Raw genomic sequence first — 23,001 nt, forward strand, 5'->3', positions numbered from 1 at the left:
GCAGATCATTCTATACCAACAAACTGGAAAATGTCATCTTGGCTAGCTGTTTTGGTCATCTTGGCTAGCCAAGGTTTCGATATGTTAACCATAACTACACCTAGGCAGATCAATCACATATTTCAGTGCTTTGTCATAGTGACATCTATTGGATTTCATGAGTTTCTTTCCCTAATATGCAATGCCAACTAATCAACAGTATGTAACAGCAGTGCATTGTACATGTACCATCAGCCAAAAATGGTGGAGGCAACTGATATCAAAATGATATTTTGTAAGTTTAACATCAAAAGTATGACTAAGTACCAGAGAGATACCATTAAAGGTGTATTTGAGAGAAAGGAAACCGACAGTGGAAAATGGCTTTTTTATAAGTCCATTCCAGGTGTGTGCTCCCCTTCTCTCAATCATGTAGGAACAGTGTTTAAATTTTAACAAACTGATTCTGATAGGATGTGGTGGTTTGCTGCCACATCCAATGAAATTCAGACCAAAAGCAGTGAAATATCTGATCCACCTGCCAAGGTGCAGATAGGGTTAAGATAGTAGAACCTTGCCTAGCAAAGATGGGAAAGCATGATCCACAACCAATAAGAGAACAACACGCGTAAACCATTCTATGGCATAGATATTTTCTGTGCAACATGTTACAGTGGTTTAATGTAACATGTGACAATAACAGTGCTATGTTTACAAATTTGCAGGACTATGCTGCTGGAGATATAGAGGTAGATAAGATAATAGATTGCTGCCTGCATATTATATACTATGAATTCTCTTTCCTAATTGTATGGAGTATTCCAGAGGATGTATACAATTATGTACATGTATAAATTCAACATCCCAGTTTATGTCAAGTTTACTTATTTGTTTTTTAACACTATCTGTAGCACTTCTTTACTAATATGTTTTGGTTCTAAAACAAATATGTTTCTCTGTTTACTGGCAACACGGGGCCCCGAGTGGCCGAGTGGTCTAAAGCGCTCACCGTTACGGATCACTGCCATCTCACCTCTGTCCGTGTCGGTTCGAGACTCGGATTCGGCTAATGTGGTTATGTGAGAAAGCTTGCCAGTAGCTTCTCGTGGGTCGGTGGTTCTTTCCGGGGTTTTTCCGGGTTCTTCCTCCACCATTAATACTGGCTGCCATGTATGGCCTATCTTGTGCTGAAAAGTGGCGTTAAACCATACAACAACAACAACAACTGGCAACACAGCCTTCAAAATTAGAATGCTTGGGTTTACTAACATAATTTGAAGGTAACATGTAATCTGGAATGTGGTCTGCCATAGTCCATCTTTCAGAATTCTGGAAAAATTCTTTCTTACAAGCTCATCATTTATCCACTTTTGTTTCTGGAAATTAACATTTACTCTTCAGCATGCCAGCAACCTGGCAATTAGTTACAATGCAGCATACATGGATCAAACTGAGGAAACAAGTTTACTACATAATTCAAACTAACTACCTCCAGGGCATGGTCAAGATAAGCAATTTTTAAAGCCACACCCTATGATGTAAATAAGAGGTTAAATCTAGGCCAAAGACCAAATCTAACCTGTGGGCAGTAGGTTGCACAGGTCTAGTATAACACCTGGTTATAAAGGTCTTACCATGGACATTAGTCTTATCATGGACATTAGTCTTATCATGGACATTAGTCTTATCACAGACATTAGTCTTATTATAGACATCAAGTCATAACATAGACATTAGTCTTATTATAGACATTAGTCTTATTATAGACATTAAGTCATATCATGGACATTAGTCTTATTATAGACATTAGTCTTATCACAGACATTAGTCTTATTGTAGACATTAAGTCTTATCATGGAGATTAGTCTTATCATGGACATTACTCTTATCACAGATATTAGTCTTATTATAGACATCAAGTCATAACATAGACATTCATCTTATTATATACATTAGTCTTATTATAGACATTAGTCTTATTATAGACATTAGTCTTATCACAGACATTAGTCTTATCACAGACATTAGTCTTATTATAGATATTAGTCTTAATCATGGCCATTAGTCTTATCATGGACATTAGTCTTACGTGGACATTAGTTTTATCATGGACATTAGTCTTATCATGGCCATTAGTCTTATCATGGATATTAGTCTTATTATAGACATTAAGTCTTATCACGGACATTAGTCTTATCATGGACATTAGTCTTATCATGGACATTAGTCTTACGTGGACATTAGTTTTATCATGGACATTAGTCTTATCATGGCCATTAGTCTTATCATGGCCATTCGTCTTATCAAGGACATTCATCTTATCAAGGACATTAGTCTTATCACGGACATTAGTCTTATTATAGGCATCAAGTCTTATCATGGACATTAGTCTTATCATGGACATTAGTAGTATCATGCACATTAGTCTTATCATGGACATTAGTCTTATCACTGATATTAATCTTATCACAGACATTAGTCTTATCACTGACATTAGTCTTATCATGGACATTAGTCTTATCACTGACATTAGTCTTATTATAGACATTTGTCTTATCATGGGCATTAGTCTTATCATGGACATTAGTCTTATCATGGACATTAGTCTTATCACTGACATTAGTCTTATCATGGACATTAGTCTTATCACTGACATTAGTCTTATTATAGACATTTGTCTTATCATGGGCATTAGTCATATCACGGACATTAGTCTTATCATGGACATTCATCTTATTATAGACATTCGTCTTATTATAGACATTAGGTCTTATCACGGACATTAGTCTTATCACTGACATTAGTCTTATCACTGACATTAGTCTTATCACAGACATTAGTCTTATTACAGATATTAAGTCATATCATGGACATTAGTCTTATCATGGACATTAGTCTTATCATAGAGATTAGTCTTATTATAGACATTAGGTCATATCATGGACATTAGTCTTATCATGGACATTAGTCTTATCACGGACATTAGTCTTATCACAGACATTAGTCTTATTATAGATATTAAGTCATATCATGGACATTAGTCTTATCATGGACATTAGTCTTATCATGGACATTAGTCTTATTATAGACATTAAGTCATATCATGGACATTAGTCTTATCATGGACATTAGTCTTATCATGGACATTAGTCTTATCACAGACATTAGTCTTATTATAGGCATTAAGTCACACCATGGACATTAGTCTTATCATGGACATTAGTCTTATCATAGAGATTAGTCTTATTATAGACATTAAGTCATATCATGGACATTAGTCTTATCATGGACATTAGTCTTATCATAGAGATTAGTCTTATTATAGACATTAAGTCATATCATGGACATTAGTCTTATCATGGACATTAGTCTTATCACGGACATTAGTCTTATTATAGGCATTAAGTCACACCATGGACATTAGTTTTATCATGGATATTAGTCTTACATGGACATTAGTTCTTATCACGGACATTCTGTCTTACCATGGACATTGTGTATCATGAGTACTCAGTATTCTTTGGACCAAATGAATATAACAAAAACACATATGTAATTTATTTTTAGTAGTTATTAATGTTTCAGCAAATATAGCAAGAGAATGTAAAAGATTGATTTTCAGCTCTTAAATTCATAGATAATAGTTCTTCATAAATTTCATGCCAAAATAAGTGTAAAAGATATATTAGCTATTGCATTTAGATTTTTAAAAATAACTTTTCAATTTTTAGAAAGAAAAAAAAATCTTAAAACATTTCGTAAGTCAGGTCTTTATGCTGACTTACCACACTATAAAACAGTAATGTACATAAATTTACCATGGCTGTTATTGATTTCTTATGCAAACCACTTTTCTATTAATTTTACCAATATTGTGTAAAAAAAAAAATAATTGATGTGTAACACATTAAAAATTATTTTATTCTTATTTTGGATTTTTTATCTTGAAAGTAAAACCTTGAACCAGTTAATGCAACTTATTTTACTTTCATTCTAAGCACAACAATTTTATCAATATTAATGAATATAAAAATTTCATATAAAGTACATAACTCCATATTGAATACAGATTTTATTTTATCAAGTCAGTATTATACTTTGTGTTCTAGAATAGTATTAAATTCAGTAAATTGGAAAATGACAGCAAAAGTGTTTCAATTATATTGGCGTTGATCCATAATGATGCTTGGACGATTTCACTGTTATTATCTGCAGTTAAATTTAAGGAAGTTACTGATCAAAAGTAAATCTACTACATTTTCCTTTTGTCATAATTTTCTCTGTTAAAATAATAACCCGTGTTTCCCTTTACCCTTCATTTGCACTTCAGGCACCCCTAAATTTTTTATTTGACCCCTAGTTTTGATACCAAAGTTTTTTTGTTTTTACTTTCAGTCTTGAACCCCTAGGGGATACACTGTATAATTAATATGCAGTCCTCATGGTCAACAGAAAACAAATGTATTATTCATCAATAAAATAAACTATTTCAATTCTGCTCAAATGTGAAGAGGCTGTATTGAAAATTGTTCACTGTTAGACTGGCAATGGCACCTGCACTATTTAATTTCATTTGTCTCCATAAAAATGCCATCATCTCATGTAAGATCGGGTTTTTGTTGAAGTCTGCAACTTATCAACATATCTAAGATAAGATTTTATTTATAGTCTGCATAATTTAAAACAACTATTCAACGTAAGCTCTAATGAGGTTCTACTACATAAAATCAAAGACGATTTGCAAGACATACAATCACAGCATAATACATTGGTACAAATGGACAAAATTCATATAACATATAAATAAGCAAAGCATTTTAAAAAGCAGCAATTAAAGACAAGTTTAGTATGTAGGTAACTAAAAACTGCACAGGTTAAGATGATCATATGGATGGAAAAAATATAACACAAGACAAAAAAGCATGTTTAGATGCAGAGTATGCCTTGCTTTAAAAGAAGGAAGCTAACAGTAGGGCATTTGATGGTATAGAACAGTAAATCAAAATGATCACACAGATATTACTTGTCTTCATAGCAGAAGAGTAGGGTGGGGGAGTTAATTGTTTGCAGATAATACAATTAGTCCTTACCATTCCAGGATAAAATTAGTGATCTAACTGAAGTAAAATTTGACTAGTCTCTCAAGTTATTAGGTAACTCATCATATTGAATAGCAGCTGCATATCCGAAAAAGTAAGTGCAATATGCTGATGTTTATCTTCCATTGCCAATGTAAAATATTTGAACATCTAATATAATTGATTTATTGTGATTAAAAGATATCAGATCCAAACATTTGGAAGCACTTTTGTTCCTATGTCTGCACCACATCATGCATTTTTGCCTTAAATAAGAGTTTGCTATAACTGAATGTGTAATGATTTTACAGACCTCAGAGCATGCTTAGAAGTATTCCTGTCAATACAGAAATGACGGGTTAATGGACAGAAATTGGAATTCAAATGCACATAACATTGGCAGTTGCTGAATTAGTTAACTTCTGATCATTATGTTTTATAACACTGTAGCTTTGAAACTATCTTACAAAGATTTTTTAAGAACTGAAGTTGATACTTAGCAGTTTCACTGCTCTTCACAGTTTATGATAACAGTGGTTACGTTATGTACAGACTTGCCATGGTAAAAATCACAAATGTCACGTGGGTGTTCAGATCCAACAATTATAGTAATGGGTGTAATTTTTATAAATTTGATTAAATAAAACTTTGGATGGCAATTATTCATTTTATTTCAATCCTCATACTTCCATATTCCTTGCAAGATCATTATATACATGCCCCAAGAAATATGTACAGCAAACTCAATGCTAAATTATATGGACATTTTTGGCCAAGTGTCAACCTAAAAGTATAAACCAGTACAAACCAGACTGAATGTTGTGTGCTGTAATGTCAAGAAAAATTGAAAATAAATTTGTTATGATAGATCTTATGCCCTTTTTTTTGACCCAGTTCAGTACATGGCTACCATTGTATAAGGGATCAACAAATTTTTTTTTTGAACTTTCTTTTATGGCATTTAAGCTGCAAAACATTCAACAACTAGAAATAATCTAGTCTGAGTTTCTCTGACCCTTGTCACTCCCATTTTTGATATTTGAACATTTATACTGTTGTATAGTGAATCTGGTTTTCTTCGAATTGCTGCAACATTTACAGATTTTCGGTCGTTGTTTTCAGAAATAATATTTTGAGAAGTTTATGGGGTTTTTTCATTTTTCTATAAAAACTAAATGATTTTCATTTATATGTTCGATTTGTTTTCCTACAGCAACACAGAAATGGTGTATTGTTGATATCACTTGACTAGGAATGCAAATGGCCAGATCAGGTCAAATTTCAGCAACGATGTACTTTCGTCCCGTCTGTCAGTGGATTAAATACATAATGAATGCTATGATAGCAATTTCTGAGAAAATAAATCATATTCCTATCAATTTCATGCAGGTATATTTTGATGAAAGGTCGTTCATGTTTGCTGGGCTGGCAAGTAAGCGGCTACTCCATGCCAACACCAAATGGTGTCAGCAAATTCCAACTTTTCGATAGGGAATAAACTCTGACCCTACACTTCAACATAAATATCCAAATATAAAAAAATGTGGTGACAAGGGTCAGAGGAAACTAGGACTAGATTATTTCTAGAACTACCTGGTAATATTAGTACCCCAGCAAGACTGAATAGGATTTGCTTCAACTATTTTAGTATTAAACTTTCAAACAACAATTAAAACTTGTGTAAATGTGCCTACATGATCTGTATGACGTTTACTTTAAACTTTTCAGGTTGGCTTGCATTTTGTTTGCAGTGAACCTGTCAAACAGAATGCTGGATTCTGTTTCAAGTGTCAGTCAGTGTTAAAGTTCGGGGAGTGCTGTAATCAGAATGGTTATATAAAGAGCTATATTCAATAAAATTTAAAAAATACATATTAACATTATTGAGTAAAGGTCCAAATACAGACCCCTTTTATATTTGATTCCAGCTACTCAAGGGGCCCTGAGTGGCCGAGTGGTCTAAAGCACTCTTCGTTACGGATCACTGCCATCTCACCTCTGTCTGTGGCGGTTTGAGTCTAAGATTCAGCCAATGTGGGCATGTGAGAAAGCTTGCCAGTAGCTTCTCGTGGGTCGGTGGTTCTTTCCGGGGTTTTCCGGGTTCTTCCTCCACCATTAATACTGGCCGCCATGTATAGCCTGTCGTGCTGAAAAATGGCGTTAAACCCCACAACAACAACAACAACCAGCTACTCAAGACATCAAGCATCTTAATTTACTGCTTTCGATTCCACAGACAGTGCTGTAAGAGACCTATTAACATTGTAACAGATGGCTATTGGACAATTCGGCCCAACTTGGACCGAAAAAAAGACAATTCGGCCCAACTTAAAAGACAATTCGGCCCAACCTGAAAGACAATTCTGCCCAATTTTATAATACAACTGACAATAGTTTTAACAAGTATTTATTTTTAACATATATTTTGACAATTCTTATAAATGTTTTTACCGTATAGTTAAAAATCCTTGCATTAAGTAACTTAATTATTCATTCTCATTTTAATTAGTTTGTAAAACAGAATAGGTTGAGAATAAAATTTGAAACATTTGGTGAACTAGATAAATGTTTTCCGAAGTTATAATGGTTAGGAGCTTTCTGATATCTTTAGGAAAAGAAAGACAAATATTAGTGTGGAGAAAGGACGTCTGATAAAAAGAAGTATAGTAGAGATGGACGTGATGCTTTGGGAGTTACATAGACAATAATGAGATGCATCATATCTCCTGTGGAAGAAAGTCAATTTTGTTAGGCACTTGCCCACTTGGTCTCAAAACCTTAATTCTCAAGCAAAATACATACATTACATGAGATCTTCTCGTATTTGAACGTATTTGTTATGATTTACAAATAAAATGATACCGGGAAAATAGTTGAAAATTGCATAATTAGGTATTTTGCGATTATTTCACATAAATTTAATTCAGAACATTATTACGTTTTGCTATAATGAGTTACAAAAAGATAAATGTGCACAATGTAAGATGCATCTTGACCAAAATTTATCGTATTTTAAATTTAATTTAAATTGATAATGAATATTCAAAACACCAAACACATTTTAAGTTGTCAAATTAATACCATTCTATTCATAACAGTTTCCAATTCAAAATATAAGCACGAAAGTTTACAATGTGTATGCCTTTTTAGTCACTCCAAAAATATAACATATGTATCAGATACATATGACAAAAGACTGTTCATTAAATCTATAATTATTTTCACTCAGCTTTCTTGGTTCCCTTTTGGTTATTAAAATATGGCATGAAATTATTACAAATATGTTTGATTAACCATATTAAACACGTACATTCATCATTGTAGTTATTTCTCCTGTATGTGACAGCTGAACATCATCATTATTCACATGATCATTGATCTGATATAATCATTATGACCTATTTTATATTTTATAAGAAGATAAAATGAATAAAAAGTTTATACTTAATTAAGTGCTTTCATGAAATTTTTTTACATAAAAAAAATAACTAATGTATTTTATATAATGTTTTGTAACATAGAATGGTAACGTATGTGTATTAGTGTAAAACACGGATATATTTTAAAGTTCAAACAACTTAAATGTACACTTTTGTGTGCAATTAAAATGTCCTGAACTTATAAAGTCTCACATACAGAAAACAACATTTTTAGCCGATAAAAGTGAGGAGTCCCCTCACGTGTACTGTTTAGGTAACATATGTATTTCACTAACGTGAAGCTAATGCATTGTTAATTAATTCCATTTCGGCATCAGACATTTGGAATATTCAACCCATAAATAATCTGATGTAGAACACAGCATCATTTTAGAGAACAAGACTGCTTTAACGCCTTTGTTTCAGACAAAACTGCATTGCATACAAGAAGTTTTCGTCTTACAAGATTCTGTTTTCATGGGATCAGATATAAATTTGTACACCTCTGCATCGGCTCTTTTACTTGGTGTTAATTCCTTAGGTTCTGGCAACTGTCATAGTATTTTACTTAGTCGGTCAAATTTCGTATTTTTTATCTTTATCTTACGTCTCAGGTTTGAAACGTCAGATTTCAGAATACCTATACTGTTGTGGGCACGGGCAAGAGCCCTACACCTCATCATCTGAAAACATTTTCCTTTGTTACTTTTAGTGATAACGTGTCAGCGACATTGATTTGTGCCTCATTAGTGAATCTGGGTGTCAGAAGCATTTAATCGATGCAGCTTCAATTTTATCTACTTGCTGTTTGAAGAAAAATATCTTTAAACAACTATCACAAAGTTGGGCCGAATTGTCTTATTTTCAGTCCAAGTTGGGCCGAAAAGTCTTTAAGTCGTAACAGATCATAAGCAGCGCTTAGCATGCAAATGACAATATCATTATGGAGACAATCTAAAGACTTCCATCAGAACTGCAGCTACATACATTGGGAGATAAAGAAAAATATCATATTTTAAACAATATTAACTGTCCCATTTAAATCATAAAACGAAGATTATAATAGTTCACATCTAAATCAGTCCGTATCATGATCCAAAATCGGTCTGACTTTTGGTCGGAATCAGCTCGTAATCCGGTTCGAATTAGCCACTATTAAAATGTGTGTGTGAGAGAGAGAGAGAGAGATGCACCTTATTTTTGTCATTTGGGTATTTCACTGGAAAGGAAGATACGGGTTTCAAAGCGGCTTTTTTCCAAACAAATGCATAAAACAGTATGAGCAATAAGAACAGCACCCCGATCAGTGGTATCAGCATTTTTTTTACTAAATGACAGTGCAGTATCTACTCCCAATGTCACAATGTTCCCATGTCAGGCCACTGTCTCCCTTTGTACAGTGACATACAACCTTTATCCTGGTTGTACAAATAAATACACGTGACGAAAGCGTGAAAATATTAAAACCGTATTTATAAAACGATTCCGCTATTTATTTAATTTTGATACGGTAAACCCGTCCAAAACTGTAACAGGAAGTTGGATCGTATCCGGGCACTTGTCGATGCATGACGTCATTCCGGTCCACCCCAAGAAACGAGTCTGAAAAGAAACAATCATGCCGCCTACTTCACCAAGTATTTCGGAATAGTAAGCTTTATTTACATTCAAAAGCTACACATCGTGTGATTTTGTACTTATAATCTATTTACCACGAATTGTCCATATAAACCGCATTCCAGCTCTTGATCTCCATATGATTCTCTCGACCACCTTTCGAGTTCATGAATTCATCGACAATTGATTTTTATTCCAGATTTTTGTAGTTTTCATTGTCTAGAGACCTAGAATATATCATCTGTTTATGTACTAGTGTATAAATATACTTAGTCTAATCGGAGCATACAGATGCATTTGAGTGAAATTACAAAACACCCAGTTTTCATGCGATCTTTATCTAGAATTATACAGGGATTGGTATCCAAGTCCTTTCTGAACGGATGTCTGTCTCTGTTGATATGTAAATGAAGCCACAAGCCACTACTATTATACACTTGAAATAAAAGGAACAGTAGGGCGTTTATTTTCTGTGGATATTTACCTGACTCTTTATTACATGTGGAAGATTTTTCTGAAAGTGCAATTTGGTGTTGTAATATAAGGGTTGTGGTGGGGAGGGGAAAGTTATATTATTATGAAATAAAATGTTTTAAGTCACTTAACTTGCATCAGTTCTCTTATGCATATCTTACTCTTTTTAGCATGTGCTTGAAAATAACTTTAACATGAAATCAAGTGATATCACAATTATTCCCAAGCCTGAAATTGTTTTTTTCTGTATTAAAAGATGGATATAGTGAAAAAGTAACATCAGTACTTAATGAATATACCAGTATAAGTTTCATTCCTTTATTACAGATTCAAAAGGAACAATGTGGTTTACAAAAAAGGTACATACCAATGTTTAAACCAAATTTTCATTAAACTCAAAGTGTTTGGTTTCATCCCAAGGCTTCATTACAACTAGCACATTGAGTAAACATAAATTACATTGGTACATTTTTATTCCCTTTATAATTGTAAAGAGACATTATTAACCTTGCAAATTAGCAAATGTGGATGCATTATGGTATAGAAACTGTTCTGGTGGCTTGACAAATATTTGGTTGAGGCAGAGACAGAAAGGTATATCCCTGTGTAATTCTGGTCCCAGCTATCATCTGTTAATTATGTACTCTTTTTATAATTATTTAATGTCTTGATTTCTGTCGGATTTTAAAACCAAGACTCCTGGATCATCACAATGCATAAACTTAAAGACTTATAGTTATGATGAAAATAAAGTGAAAGTGAAAATAAACTAAATGATGAAAGAAAAAATGAGGTAATAATACAAAACCAAAGTTGTCACCCAAAAAATCGCTAACCTCAATATTTTGTTGCCAATTTTCAAAAATGTCACCATTTTCTCAAACACCATCGGGAACAAGATAATATTGTTGACACAAGCAGATGTTTACATAAGGGAGTGGGCTGAAAATAAATTGAAATTTAGATACAAGTGAAATTTTTTAGGTAACCTGTCATCGTTGACTAGCATTTACACGGAGAGAGAATAAAACAAACAAAAACAAGGGCAATCTTGATTAAATGAAGACACCTAGTCTGAAATGGACTTGTAGATTAACAGCTTATATTTGTGTTGTACACTCCACAGTGTGTTACATAATATACATGTATATGAAAATTCCATGAATTAGATGGTAATCATTGTTTGATCTATATCCCATCAGTGTTTTATCTACAAATGGATTCATGCAAGTCATTTGACTCATCGGGGCAAAAACAGTCAAATTCCAAACCTATGAGTCTTATTCTAGCCGATGATCAGTTTTCATTAGTTTTTAAAATATAATTACATTGTTTAAATACACAACAAAAATATTAGTTATATAATGTGACTAAAGCCAAAAAGGCAATTCCCTTGCCAGAAGCATCTGAACATTATATATTTGTTAAAAATCTTCTTGAAGGTTTTATGTGATCAGACATAATCTGAGCATATATGACAAGGTGTTTATTGTTGGCTATGTCAGTGCTTTCATCTGCCATTGCTGTCACAAATGACGAATTGTGCATGTCACATATAAGACTATCCTCAACAAGGTTTGATAGGCGCTCTAGTAACTCTGAACAGGTAGTAGCCAAGTCATACTGATTGGCAGAATTCTTCAAACTGCCAATGGCATCAATTTCTTCAGCTGCTAAGTCATGTATTAAATTAAGAAGATATTTCTATTTTAAAACAAGGTACGTCTTCTACATTTGGCCATTGTACACACTTAAGTTGAAAATGTGTTGATCAAATTATTATTTTAGCTGTGCTGATATTTACAGTGAGAAAATTCAGTGGCTGAAAGACCCAGAGATGTACATGTTGTCATTGTTAGAGTACATCACAAGGACATGATGTAATAGCTTGGCAGCAAGTTTAAAGACTTGACTAGCTGCTGAGTGGTGAGAAAATGTGCTCATATTTACAATGACTGAATTCAGAGGCAGAAATTCCCAGTGATGTACTTTTGTGTAAGAGTGCATCCAGTGAACAACTTTACCTTTCATTATTGTGTTCATTTCCAAGTGTAGCCGAATAAGCAGTGCATGTGACCTCAAAATCAAGACATGTTGAGTTAGACAAAACTTCCTTTGCAAATTTGGATAAGTATTTTGGGGCAAATTGACAAAGATTGTAATGAGATTCAACAGAGTGCTAGAAGTTGCTAGAACTGATATTCCACATGGAACACTGTGTGATGCCTAGCTTAGTGCATGGAGTAAGACATTTCCTTGGCCTGATATAAGTCACTCTCACTTTAATGGACAAACAAGAGTTATTTGTCATTGGTGTAAAGAAGTTAGAAAATTAAACTCAGTGTCAACTACTGGTTCTACTCATCTGGAAATTTAGCCACTTCAGGTATTCCCAGTATGCTTATGGTAGGGGACTGCAAATTTTGCTGGTGGGCTCCTGTTTTTCTTTTCCTTCCAAAATATTAGTCCTGGACTCCTAGTTTTAAAATGCGAGCAAGACCTCTGCTGTTATTATCAGTTGGTCATAAACACAGTCTAAAATATAATTTCTTTTGTTTTGGATCTATTTTAATTTTTGCCTTAGATCCCATTTTCAATAAAATGCTAACAGTATATTGGAACAACACAAGGCATAAAATTGAGTGAATGGAAATTGTTGCTTCATTGCGTGACAAAGGTTCACATAAAATGATTGTTTCTCATGAGAATCACTTTCATATCACGTGTTTATTTTCCACCTCTTTCTTCGGTATGGTGATTATACGGTTCTAACGTCCAGTTGCTATAATGATGTAACAGTTACAGGTCACATAAGGTCAGCTCCAGGTTCCACACTCACTTTTAACCCTATTTGTTATGATAATATTAGCGTAAGAAACTGATGTGTGCATGTTTTCCATTTAGGAGAGTTGTAATCTAGCCATTAAAGTAGTTAGGCCAAACCTTAATTTTGTTTTAATCAACAAAACATAATATTGGGGTGTCTCAGTTTATCTACTGGTGACAATTTTTAGACCGAACCTTTGTTTTTTGTTAATTTACGTACGGGCGACTGGTTTTGTGCATCAAATCGGTAAAGTCTGCATATTTGATGCATGACTCATGGGTAGATAAAGCACTGTCCCATTGTCAACATATCTGTTTCATGAAACTGTTCACTCTGATATTCATTATGCTATTAGCACATGGCTGTATAGTTGTCTATATGCTAAATGTACATGTACTTAAATTGGCCTTGATTTTGGTCAGCCAGACAACTACCATGATGCCCAGGCTACCAAGGGGATGAGGCTATTAATAGAGAAATAAAAACGTGAACAAATTAAAAAGTTTTAACAAACATTCCTGTGAGATGACCCCCTTCATTTAACTTGAAAGCTAGATATCTGTTGTTTCAAAATATTGTAGCTTTAATTTGGATTTTCCACCACCGTTGGTAGCAATCATAAGCATAAACTTTTTTGTTGCAACAGGAAATGTTCACAGCACAATATATATGTTCTGATCATGGTGAAAAATGAAAAACAATGCTTTTATTTGTGTTTGTTGCTGACTTTTTTATCAGAGGTCTTCAGCTTGCTTTGATGAAGATGCATGTGTTATTGAAGGCACTGCTAAAGGCCCTCTTTAAAGGACCAAACAAATGCCCATTTGTTATTGGTGCGGCAACATCAAATAATTGTAGAACATTGAGATAGAATTTTGTTTTCATTTAGTTAACATATATGCAGAATGATCGGTGATTCGGGTGTATTCAGTTTTATCTTTGAAGTTTCAGCAAAATATTTTTCTGGTCCATTTTTAAAAAAGAAAAAAATATTGACATCGTCAGGTCGATTTTAGTTGTTGCCGCCTTCAGAGGTGGTTGATTCCAGCTAGTCAGGTAGCATGACTATTTATTTTATATTACAGCATACTGAACTAAGGCTAGACACCATCATAAGTGAATTATGATATAACAATGCCATCATAGGGCAGTCTGTCAATATGAACAAAGGACTTGTTTATGTAACACTAGATTCCAGTGAAATTTTAGATCCAAGTTTGCGGCTTCCTGTCATGGTGCCTTTGAATTTTTTCAGTCGAGACCCAAGATTTTATATGTAATTTTTAATAAGCAAAAATGCTGTCACCCAAAAAATTACGAGATGGTGTATTTGTCGCCAATAAGGACACAAATTGCAATTTGTGACATTGGCGAAGTCCAGTGTGATCCCTGAAAACAAAGCATTTTCAAGCTGCATTATGTTCTTGCTGTTTTTCAGCAAATGTGTTTGGAAACTATTTCATTGATCATCTTTTTTAAAAAGGTAAAGGATGTTTAATATATATCCTTTTTGGTGGATGTACCATTTGTACTTGCTTATAAGGCGTGTCCAACTCAGTCGTTGAATTCGCACACTTGGAGCTGTGAAAGTTGCGCACATAAAAATGTACTCTGTGCAGTATTCAGTTTGTATTTAATCATTCACCCGTGAAGTGCTTTTCGTGACATTAGTTGCACCAGTAAATGTAGTGCTAATTGCAACATCTGTTTTTTGGTAGGCAACTATTTAAGCATCTGGGCTCATTAGCTTGACATGAGTGGTTGTCAAACTGAATTTGATTGGCACATTGTGCCCGGGAGGTAGCGTTATGTTGTACTTTAAACCATGCATCAATAAACTTGTACAAATGCATGTTTAAAATATGGGCTACCTAGAAAAGCCCAATTAGTTGATTCCCAGTGTGATAAGTCTATAGATGATTTTGTTCAGCAAGTACTTGCTGATGATAGTTAAGATGACAATAATTTTTAGTTATGAAGTATGTCAGAATATTGAAGAATGTTCATGAAACTTAGCAGAAGATGATTTTGAGTCAGTAAACAGTATTGAATCTGATGTACTTGCTGGATGGACAAATGTCGATGGCCTGCTGGTCAGTCACCTTTCATCAAAGTACAAAAGGCAAAATAAAATACCAGTGATCTAAAAGTAGAATGCAATTTTCATTTCTTTTCTTAAACAGTTTAGCCCTGCAGGATCATGTGCTGCAAAAACAAATATCCTTACTGTGGTTAAGATAAACTGAATAAATAACAACTAACAGGTAGTGAGTTTGAAAGTATTTTTGCTATCTGGTCGTGGACACAAATGTGATATAAATAGGTGCTAAGTAAATGTCTGTCTGTAATCTGCACACTGGAAATAAAACCAGTGAATCTCATAAAAGAGCACTACCTACCACTAGCAAACCTTCTAATGATGGAAAGACAGATAGTAAAGTTCTTGGTATCTTCAGTACGGGAGAAAATGTTACTCTGAATTCATCCATCAGGTTGGTCAGAATGTTTCAAGTAAGATTTGGAGTTCAGTAAAATCTTATAATAGAGATGGTATCGATCTAAGCAAAACAATATGTAGCAAGGAAGCTTACTGGTTCCACCAACCTTCATGCATAGCTCCATCCGTGGCATATATCATGACATTAGGTTGTTTCTGCATGCTTTGAAATCTTCCATAATAACCCATAGGTGGAATCTAAACTGAAAGAACTGTGTTGAGAATGTAGCAAGTCATAAACTTTAAGTGTTCCTGTGGACAGATTTCTGCATTGGAATGATCAAGTTGACATATTATATCAATATATAAACTCAAAACTTACATTACATTCCTTAGTATATAAAAAATATCTTTGGAAACAAGGATTCTCCATTATAATGCGTATATTTTGCCACTTTTTGACTATTGTGTCACTATTTGTGGAAAATGTTCCAAGCACAATATTGACAGATTTTCATACCTACAGTATATAGAAACAAGAATTATACTCAGAAACCGTTTGACGCACCAGACAGTTCTATGAATTGAAATGGCTGGATTTATCTAGAAGGATTAATTACCAGAAATAAAGGCATTTTAGTGTACAGGTCTTATCAAGGAATTGCCCCATAATATCTTAAGGAATTATTCATAATGAACCATCTGGATATGGATTAAAGATCTGATCATGCTCAAAGTTTTCTGACTTTCCGAGCTAAAGTTAGAAACTTTCAAAACGTCTCCACTCAGTTCAGGTGATTTCACATGGAACAGTATTCCTCAAAACATCAAAAAAAATGATAATCTGAAGTTATTTTTATTTTCTTAACATGTTTTAACAGTTTTATTACACTGACATTTTATATTATGTTGTAAATATTGCATGTATTTTTCCACATTTTAAGCAATAGATCTCAGGGGAGATTAGTATTGTACTAACTGAGTTACCTTTTTAAGTAAATTATTATTATTGCACATGTACATAGGTAACATAATCCAAGTTCCACTTTACATAACAGATATGATATATATCAAGATCAGAGTTTGCTCATTACATAATGGAGATAACAGGATCATCATAGTCCCCAGAAGATAACATTATTATCAGCCCCCACTTAGATAAAAAGAGGCGCAACAGTACATATACATCCAGCTGTCTGTGGAAAAGTTGGACATTGAATTTAGCATGTCCATCCTGCTTAAAATCACACTTTAGTTTTTTTACACAATAGCTACCTTAATTATTATTGAATTTCTACCAAATACAGAGTACAGCTAAATATTGATGAGTCCTATGCTGCATTTATTTATCAGTATTCTGTGTCATTGGTCAGCAGAGTTATAGCCCCTGTTTGTCAGACCCACTTACTTTCATTTCCACACAATACCTCCTTAATTATTATTAGATTTTACTATGCAGCTTGATACTGTTGAGACTTTTTGGCTGAGTTAGGTTGTCAGCATTTAGAGTTGTGTCCCCTGATTATTTGTGTTTTTTTTTTATATATATATATACGTGTATATATTTTAAGTCGTGTTTCAGCACATGATCTTATACATGGCAACTGGTAAATGTATATTTGGTAGAGGAAGACCCTAGAAGAACCACCAACCCAAAGGAAACTACTGGCAAACTTTCTCACATTGGTCAAACTGTGACTCAAGCTGAAGCGGACATAGGTAAGAAGTGAGTGATCTGTAAAGGCAATCATCTTAGACCACTCAACAACTTCCAACCCACCCCACCCACTTCCAGATTATCAGTCCTGACCTTTTTTATTTCTATGCAGTATCTCCATTAATTGTTATTGTATTTCAACCAAGTTTGATTTTCATGAGATTTTGTCAGGATTTGATTGTTATCATTTAACCAAGTTATGGCCCTTTATTGTCATATTCAATCTACTTTTCATTTCTGCACCATAAAGTGTTAAATGTTTTTGAATTTCTTTGAAGAAAAAAGAATTATTTAGGCAACTTGATATGGATGAGGCTAGGCAAATGCAGGGGACATCAATACACTTGTTAAAGCTGTTTTTTTCTCAGATTTTTTTAATAGTCTTATCCATATCGTATAAAAATCCAAATTTCATAATCAGTATTTATTGATCAGCTTATAGCAGATAGAAGCTGTTTCTATTCCTACAGCAATAAAAGACGAACTTCCTACAGCAATAAAAATCTGTCACTGTTCCTCCTACAGCATTAAAAGACACTATTCCTACAACAATAAAAGGCTATCAGTATTCCTACAGCAATAAAAGTCTGTCACTGTTCCTCTCCGACAGCAGTAAATGACTTGCTATTCATACGGCAATAAAAGACTGCCATTATTCATACAGCAGTAAAAGTCTAGATATATCGGTCACTATTCATACAACAATAAAAGACTTTTTTTTTACAGCAAGAGAAGGCTGCCACTGTTCCAATTCTACAGCAGTAAAATACTCACTATTTCTACAGCAGTAAAAGGCTAGACATATTGGTCACTACTACAGCAATAAATGGCTAGACGTAGTGGTTGCTCCGCAGGCAGCAGCGGCATAGCATAAGAGAGTTTGCAGCTATTTTGGTGACAGTTTTTCATAAGTGGTTGGGTTTCAGAAAGAAGACCCAGGCAATGTTCATTCATTTATTTCCACAGTTATGGTATTTTTAATTCAGTGCTTTCGGTAGATAAAAAATTAGCACAAGTACATTATCATATCATTTTTTTTTCCAAAGTGTTCATTTTTTATGTGTGTGTTGTGTGTGTGTGTGTATATATGTATGTGTATATATATATATATATATATATATATATATATATATATATATATATATATATATATATATATATATACACATACACATACATTATAATATTTTGTTTCTATTTGAGATAACCGTGTACAAGTGTTTGATGCAAATTTAACATTGTTGACATAGATTTCATCTTTTGTTTTTGCAGCCGTGTTGTATTGCCGATGGAAGTTGATGAGGTGAGTTTCATCTGCAAAAGAATCAGACTTTATATGTTAATAGTTTTTATCAAGGCTGCATTGGTGGAAGGTTAGAATAGGAGTCAGTTTTATGTCCATGTATATGTTTGTCCAGACTCTAGATTAACCTCTGTATTACATTTTTTACTTGAACATAAATTTGTTCTCTTGTACTTGTCTTTTGAAGATAAATTCTTAACAAACAGGGGTAGCAATTTATGAAGAATGAGTTGAATTCTTAAACCAATACGGAACACGAGTAAAAGTAAACCAGAACCTTCAGAGATTTCACTTTAAGAATTTACAGTCCTAAAATTCCAGACTGCATGTAGTTAATTTTATTTACTTTCAGTATCAAGTTGCTCAGCTATATTCCGTTGCTGAAGCCAGCAAAAATGAAACTGGTGGAGGGGAAGGAATTGAAGTCCTTGTGAATGAACCATTCGGAGATGGTAAACACCCTCCAGAAGAACCGCTAGAGGCTAATGGTCAGGTCTTTACTCATGGGCAATTCACTCATAAGATCTACCATCTTGCAAGGTCAGAGTACTAACCAATTTATGTGTGTTGATTTATACAAATGTAGTAATCCCCCCCCCGTTGAATACATGAGGCTACTCCATCTGCATAAGGGGGGGGGGGGACCTCAGTATGAGTGGGATTCTTATCATTAAGAGAGATAAAATGTTTACAGAGTATGTAGATTTCCTGTGACCCATGACCCATCGTAGCAGTTAACTGCCTGGATGCACATGTTTCGACACTCTTGGGTCCACAGGATACAGCATATTTTGATATGGTTCCTTGTGCTTTTTTGGAGAGGGAGTATGTAATAAAACTTTTCTACATGCAGATTGCTCCACACATTGATACTTTTTCAGGCATTGATTGGTCCATTGTCTCAGCTTAGTACAGTAGAACCTCTTTTGAAAGATCACCCCTTCTGCCAAAGACAGGTGGTCTCTCATAACAGGTCAGTCCATTGTAATATCAATAAATCTTTGCATTACGAATATCGTCTTTCAAAACAGGTGGTCTTACTTAGCAGTGGTCTTTCAAAACAGGTTTTACTGTACCCATGCAGATACTGAAACAAATGTTTAATAAGATCCTAATCATATTGCATAATTCCTCAGCCGTCTGCAGTGTGACGCCTAATTGCCTGGCAGTGGATTATCAAAGACTTTTTAAAAAAATTATATTTAAGTTTTTGTTGTCAGTTTCGCTCAGCAAGTTGTATATTTACTTTGACTTAATGTCCAATGAGTTTTGTTTTAATCACAAAAATTAAACTTTTTAATCACAAAAATGAAACTTGTTGGCATTAGGCCCAAGTAAATTGTGTGCTGTTAGTCAGCTACTCATTATCAAATAAATTCAGTTAGACCGGTATATTTTGCAGGTGTTTTAGATGATGATTACTTTCATTTATCCTTTGATTATCCAAGGTGGTCATGAATCGGCTTTCTTTGAAAAGTTTTTTTTAATAGCAGTAATACAATACCTGTCACTATTGCCTTGGGTAGAATTAGCCTTGTCCACAATTTAAAATTATCATTCTGCATATGGAATATTTTGCAAGGTCTCGCAACTAGCTTACCTAAGATGTGAATTGAGAACAAGGCTTATACGGTAACTGATGGTCAGAGGTCAAAGGAAAGACAATGAAATTCAGGTTGGGTAAAGAAAATTTTCTGGCTAAGAAACAAAGAGAATGATGTTGGAGATTTAAATGTTGTTTGTTCCTGGTGTGCAGAGTGCAGAAAAACAAAGACTTTTGTTAATGGATTTCTGCTAATTTTTTGTTTTTATGCATGTATCTGACACAACCTGGTATCGTACATGTGCATTCTGTACCAATGAGGTTTGCTTAGGAGAAAAAGGCTATATTACTGACTTTGCATTTGAAACAAAAGTAGATTTTAAAAGGACATTTGATAATGTTGGCAAAATTTAACTTATCTTGCCTTCTAGAAATGAAACAGATAATTTCATTTGAAACCATTATTTGCTATTATTATCTCATTCAGTCTGTTTTCTAATCTTTGTTGTAAATATATGTTGTTTATTCATAAGACATTTCTCACTTTAAAACACTGCCCTGATTTTCAGTCTCAGCACCTCCAGTGCTAGTACAACAAATTCTCTTTCGGGGTGTAATGGAGTAACATTGAAAACCTCTGTTGTTTCTATTTTCAAGATGTTTAACTTGTGTTAATTTGTTGTGTGGCTTGGAATATATTTGATTCTTTCACTGGAGCTGAGACTTCCAGGATTTTCCTTTGGACTTTCCATTTTTGGAGCTTAAAGTCATTGACTTTTCAATGTTCACAGTCAAGAGAAATCCCTGAATGTGTAGGTTGACTGATAAGAATTTATCCATCTTGGGACTTGGGAAGTATTTTTTCTTCTACCAGCTAAATGTATTGATCTTAGCTATTGTTGTATTTTAGAGCTGATTGACCCCATCAGGAAGAGGGACAGTTTGTTGAGCCTATTGGCAATAGTACAAAAGAAAAACATGGAAGTTGAGAAGTTTTCTTTGAGCTCCGTACATTTAAGAAATACTGACTTGATATGATTTTTTGTCGTCTAATTTTCTATTCATTTTTAACTGCGATATACTTTCAAGATTTTTTCCATCAGTAAGTATAGTAATGACACTTCTTTCCGACTGTAAAAAAGGTTGTCTTGTAATAAGTGTGAAGGCATTTCTTTGTTATTATAGTCTTATCACAGATATACGAATGTATAAGAATGAAAATGGAGAAATTTTCTTTTTCAGTAAAGTTCCCAAGTTTATTAGGCTTTTAGCTCCAAAAGGATCCTTAGAAATTCATGAAAAAGCATGGAATGCTTATCCCTATTGCAGAACAGTCATCACAGTAAGTTTTCAGACATTGTTATTTCAGAGATAAATATGTATCTATGTACCAGCTGTTGCAACAGTGTCATCAGTAATATCAGACTGTAAATGTTTTTGAAAGTTGTGTACCTTGTCAAAATCAGTTGCAATATTCTATTTAAACTTTGGTAATTTGTGAAGTTATGCAGGAAATATGTAGCTTGATAAGCCAGGATTTCCTTACAATTTTTGCAGGGTTTGAAAGCCCGTGGGACTACTAGCAGCATGTGATGTGCGTTTCTTATATATTTTTTATATGCACCATCTCCCACCCCAGCACTTTGTTTCACCCTCCCCCTTCTGATTTTAAAAATGAAAAGCCTAAAGGATGTTTTAAAAAAATGGACAAAACTTATTAATTTCATTAATTAATTTATAATTTCCAACTGGCCAATTCTGCAAGAAGCACTATAGGACCTCTACCAATGGTGCGACTTATACAAACACTCAAAGGGTGAAAATAATGTTAAAATTCTTTAACAGAATAAGGAAGCAAGATTACATTATCTCAACAAAAAAACTAAAAAGTTTGATGACAAAGATTTTGGTCTTGGAGCCATCAAACTGCTACTGCTGAATTAGAGCCTATACTAATTTATTTAATGTCGCAAAATTTGATTGATTGGTGGTTTTAAGAGTGCATCAACACACCGTATGCAATACTATATGATGGCAATTGGAGTAAAGTGCTTTGCAGAGGGATATACTACACTGGTCTATCCAGGATTTGAGCCTGCACCCACTTATATCTGTTTACAAGTGTGGCATTGTAACCACTGAATCTGTATGGTTTCCTGAAACATGCCCAAATACAAATTGTGGGTAAGTGATGAGATGTTTAGATCACATGACTTAGTACCATGTGTTTGTGTGTGTGTATGTGATTTGGATTTTTAATGTAGCTTTAACAGTTTTTCAGTCATATTGCTAAGATGTCTGCTGTGTGGCAGTTTATACTGATGTCTAGAACTGGGACATCATGCTGCAGATATGTAGCATGATGTCCCACCCAGTCACATTATCCTGACACCAGACCAACCAGTCCTAACACTAACCTCTTAATGCTGAGCACCAAGCAAGGCATTTTTAAAAGTCTTTGGTATGACTTAGCGCGGGATCGAACCCACTACCTCCCGCATCTGAGGCGGACATTCTAACCACTAGACCACACCATGTTTATGATACATTGAAGAAATACAGCTGCTAACTACTGGTCAGTGATGAGTTTTACTGCTATTTAAGGTT

General features: G+C 34.0%; 2 protein-coding genes across 2 annotated transcripts in view; one reads left to right on the plus strand and one right to left on the minus strand.

Annotated features, from left to right (window-relative positions):
* Positions 1-9,980, minus strand: part of LOC149775692 (conditioned medium factor receptor 1-like) — a 52,602-nt gene extending 42,622 nt beyond the window's left edge. The window contains exon 1 of the mRNA XM_089944283.1: positions 9,670-9,980. Within this exon, the coding sequence (XP_089800409.1) occupies positions 9,670-9,795 (126 nt within the window). The 5' untranslated portion in view covers positions 9,796-9,980. The remainder of the gene's footprint in view (positions 1-9,669) is intronic.
* Positions 9,981-9,992: 12 nt separating this feature from the next.
* Positions 9,993-23,001, plus strand: part of LOC149775693 (phosphatidylinositol transfer protein alpha isoform-like) — a 42,796-nt gene continuing 29,787 nt past the window's right edge. The window contains exons 1-4 of the mRNA XM_089944285.1: positions 9,993-10,126; positions 18,821-18,851; positions 19,204-19,391; positions 21,637-21,736. Of these exons, the coding sequence (XP_089800411.1) occupies positions 10,095-10,126; positions 18,821-18,851; positions 19,204-19,391; positions 21,637-21,736 (351 nt within the window). The 5' untranslated portion in view covers positions 9,993-10,094. The remainder of the gene's footprint in view (positions 10,127-18,820; positions 18,852-19,203; positions 19,392-21,636; positions 21,737-23,001) is intronic.

Source organism: Sinohyriopsis cumingii, chromosome 19, assembly GCF_028554795.1.
Source record: "Sinohyriopsis cumingii isolate HCF-2022 chromosome 19, ASM2855479v2, whole genome shotgun sequence".
Classification (NCBI taxonomy): domain Eukaryota; kingdom Metazoa; phylum Mollusca; class Bivalvia; order Unionida; family Unionidae; genus Sinohyriopsis; species Sinohyriopsis cumingii.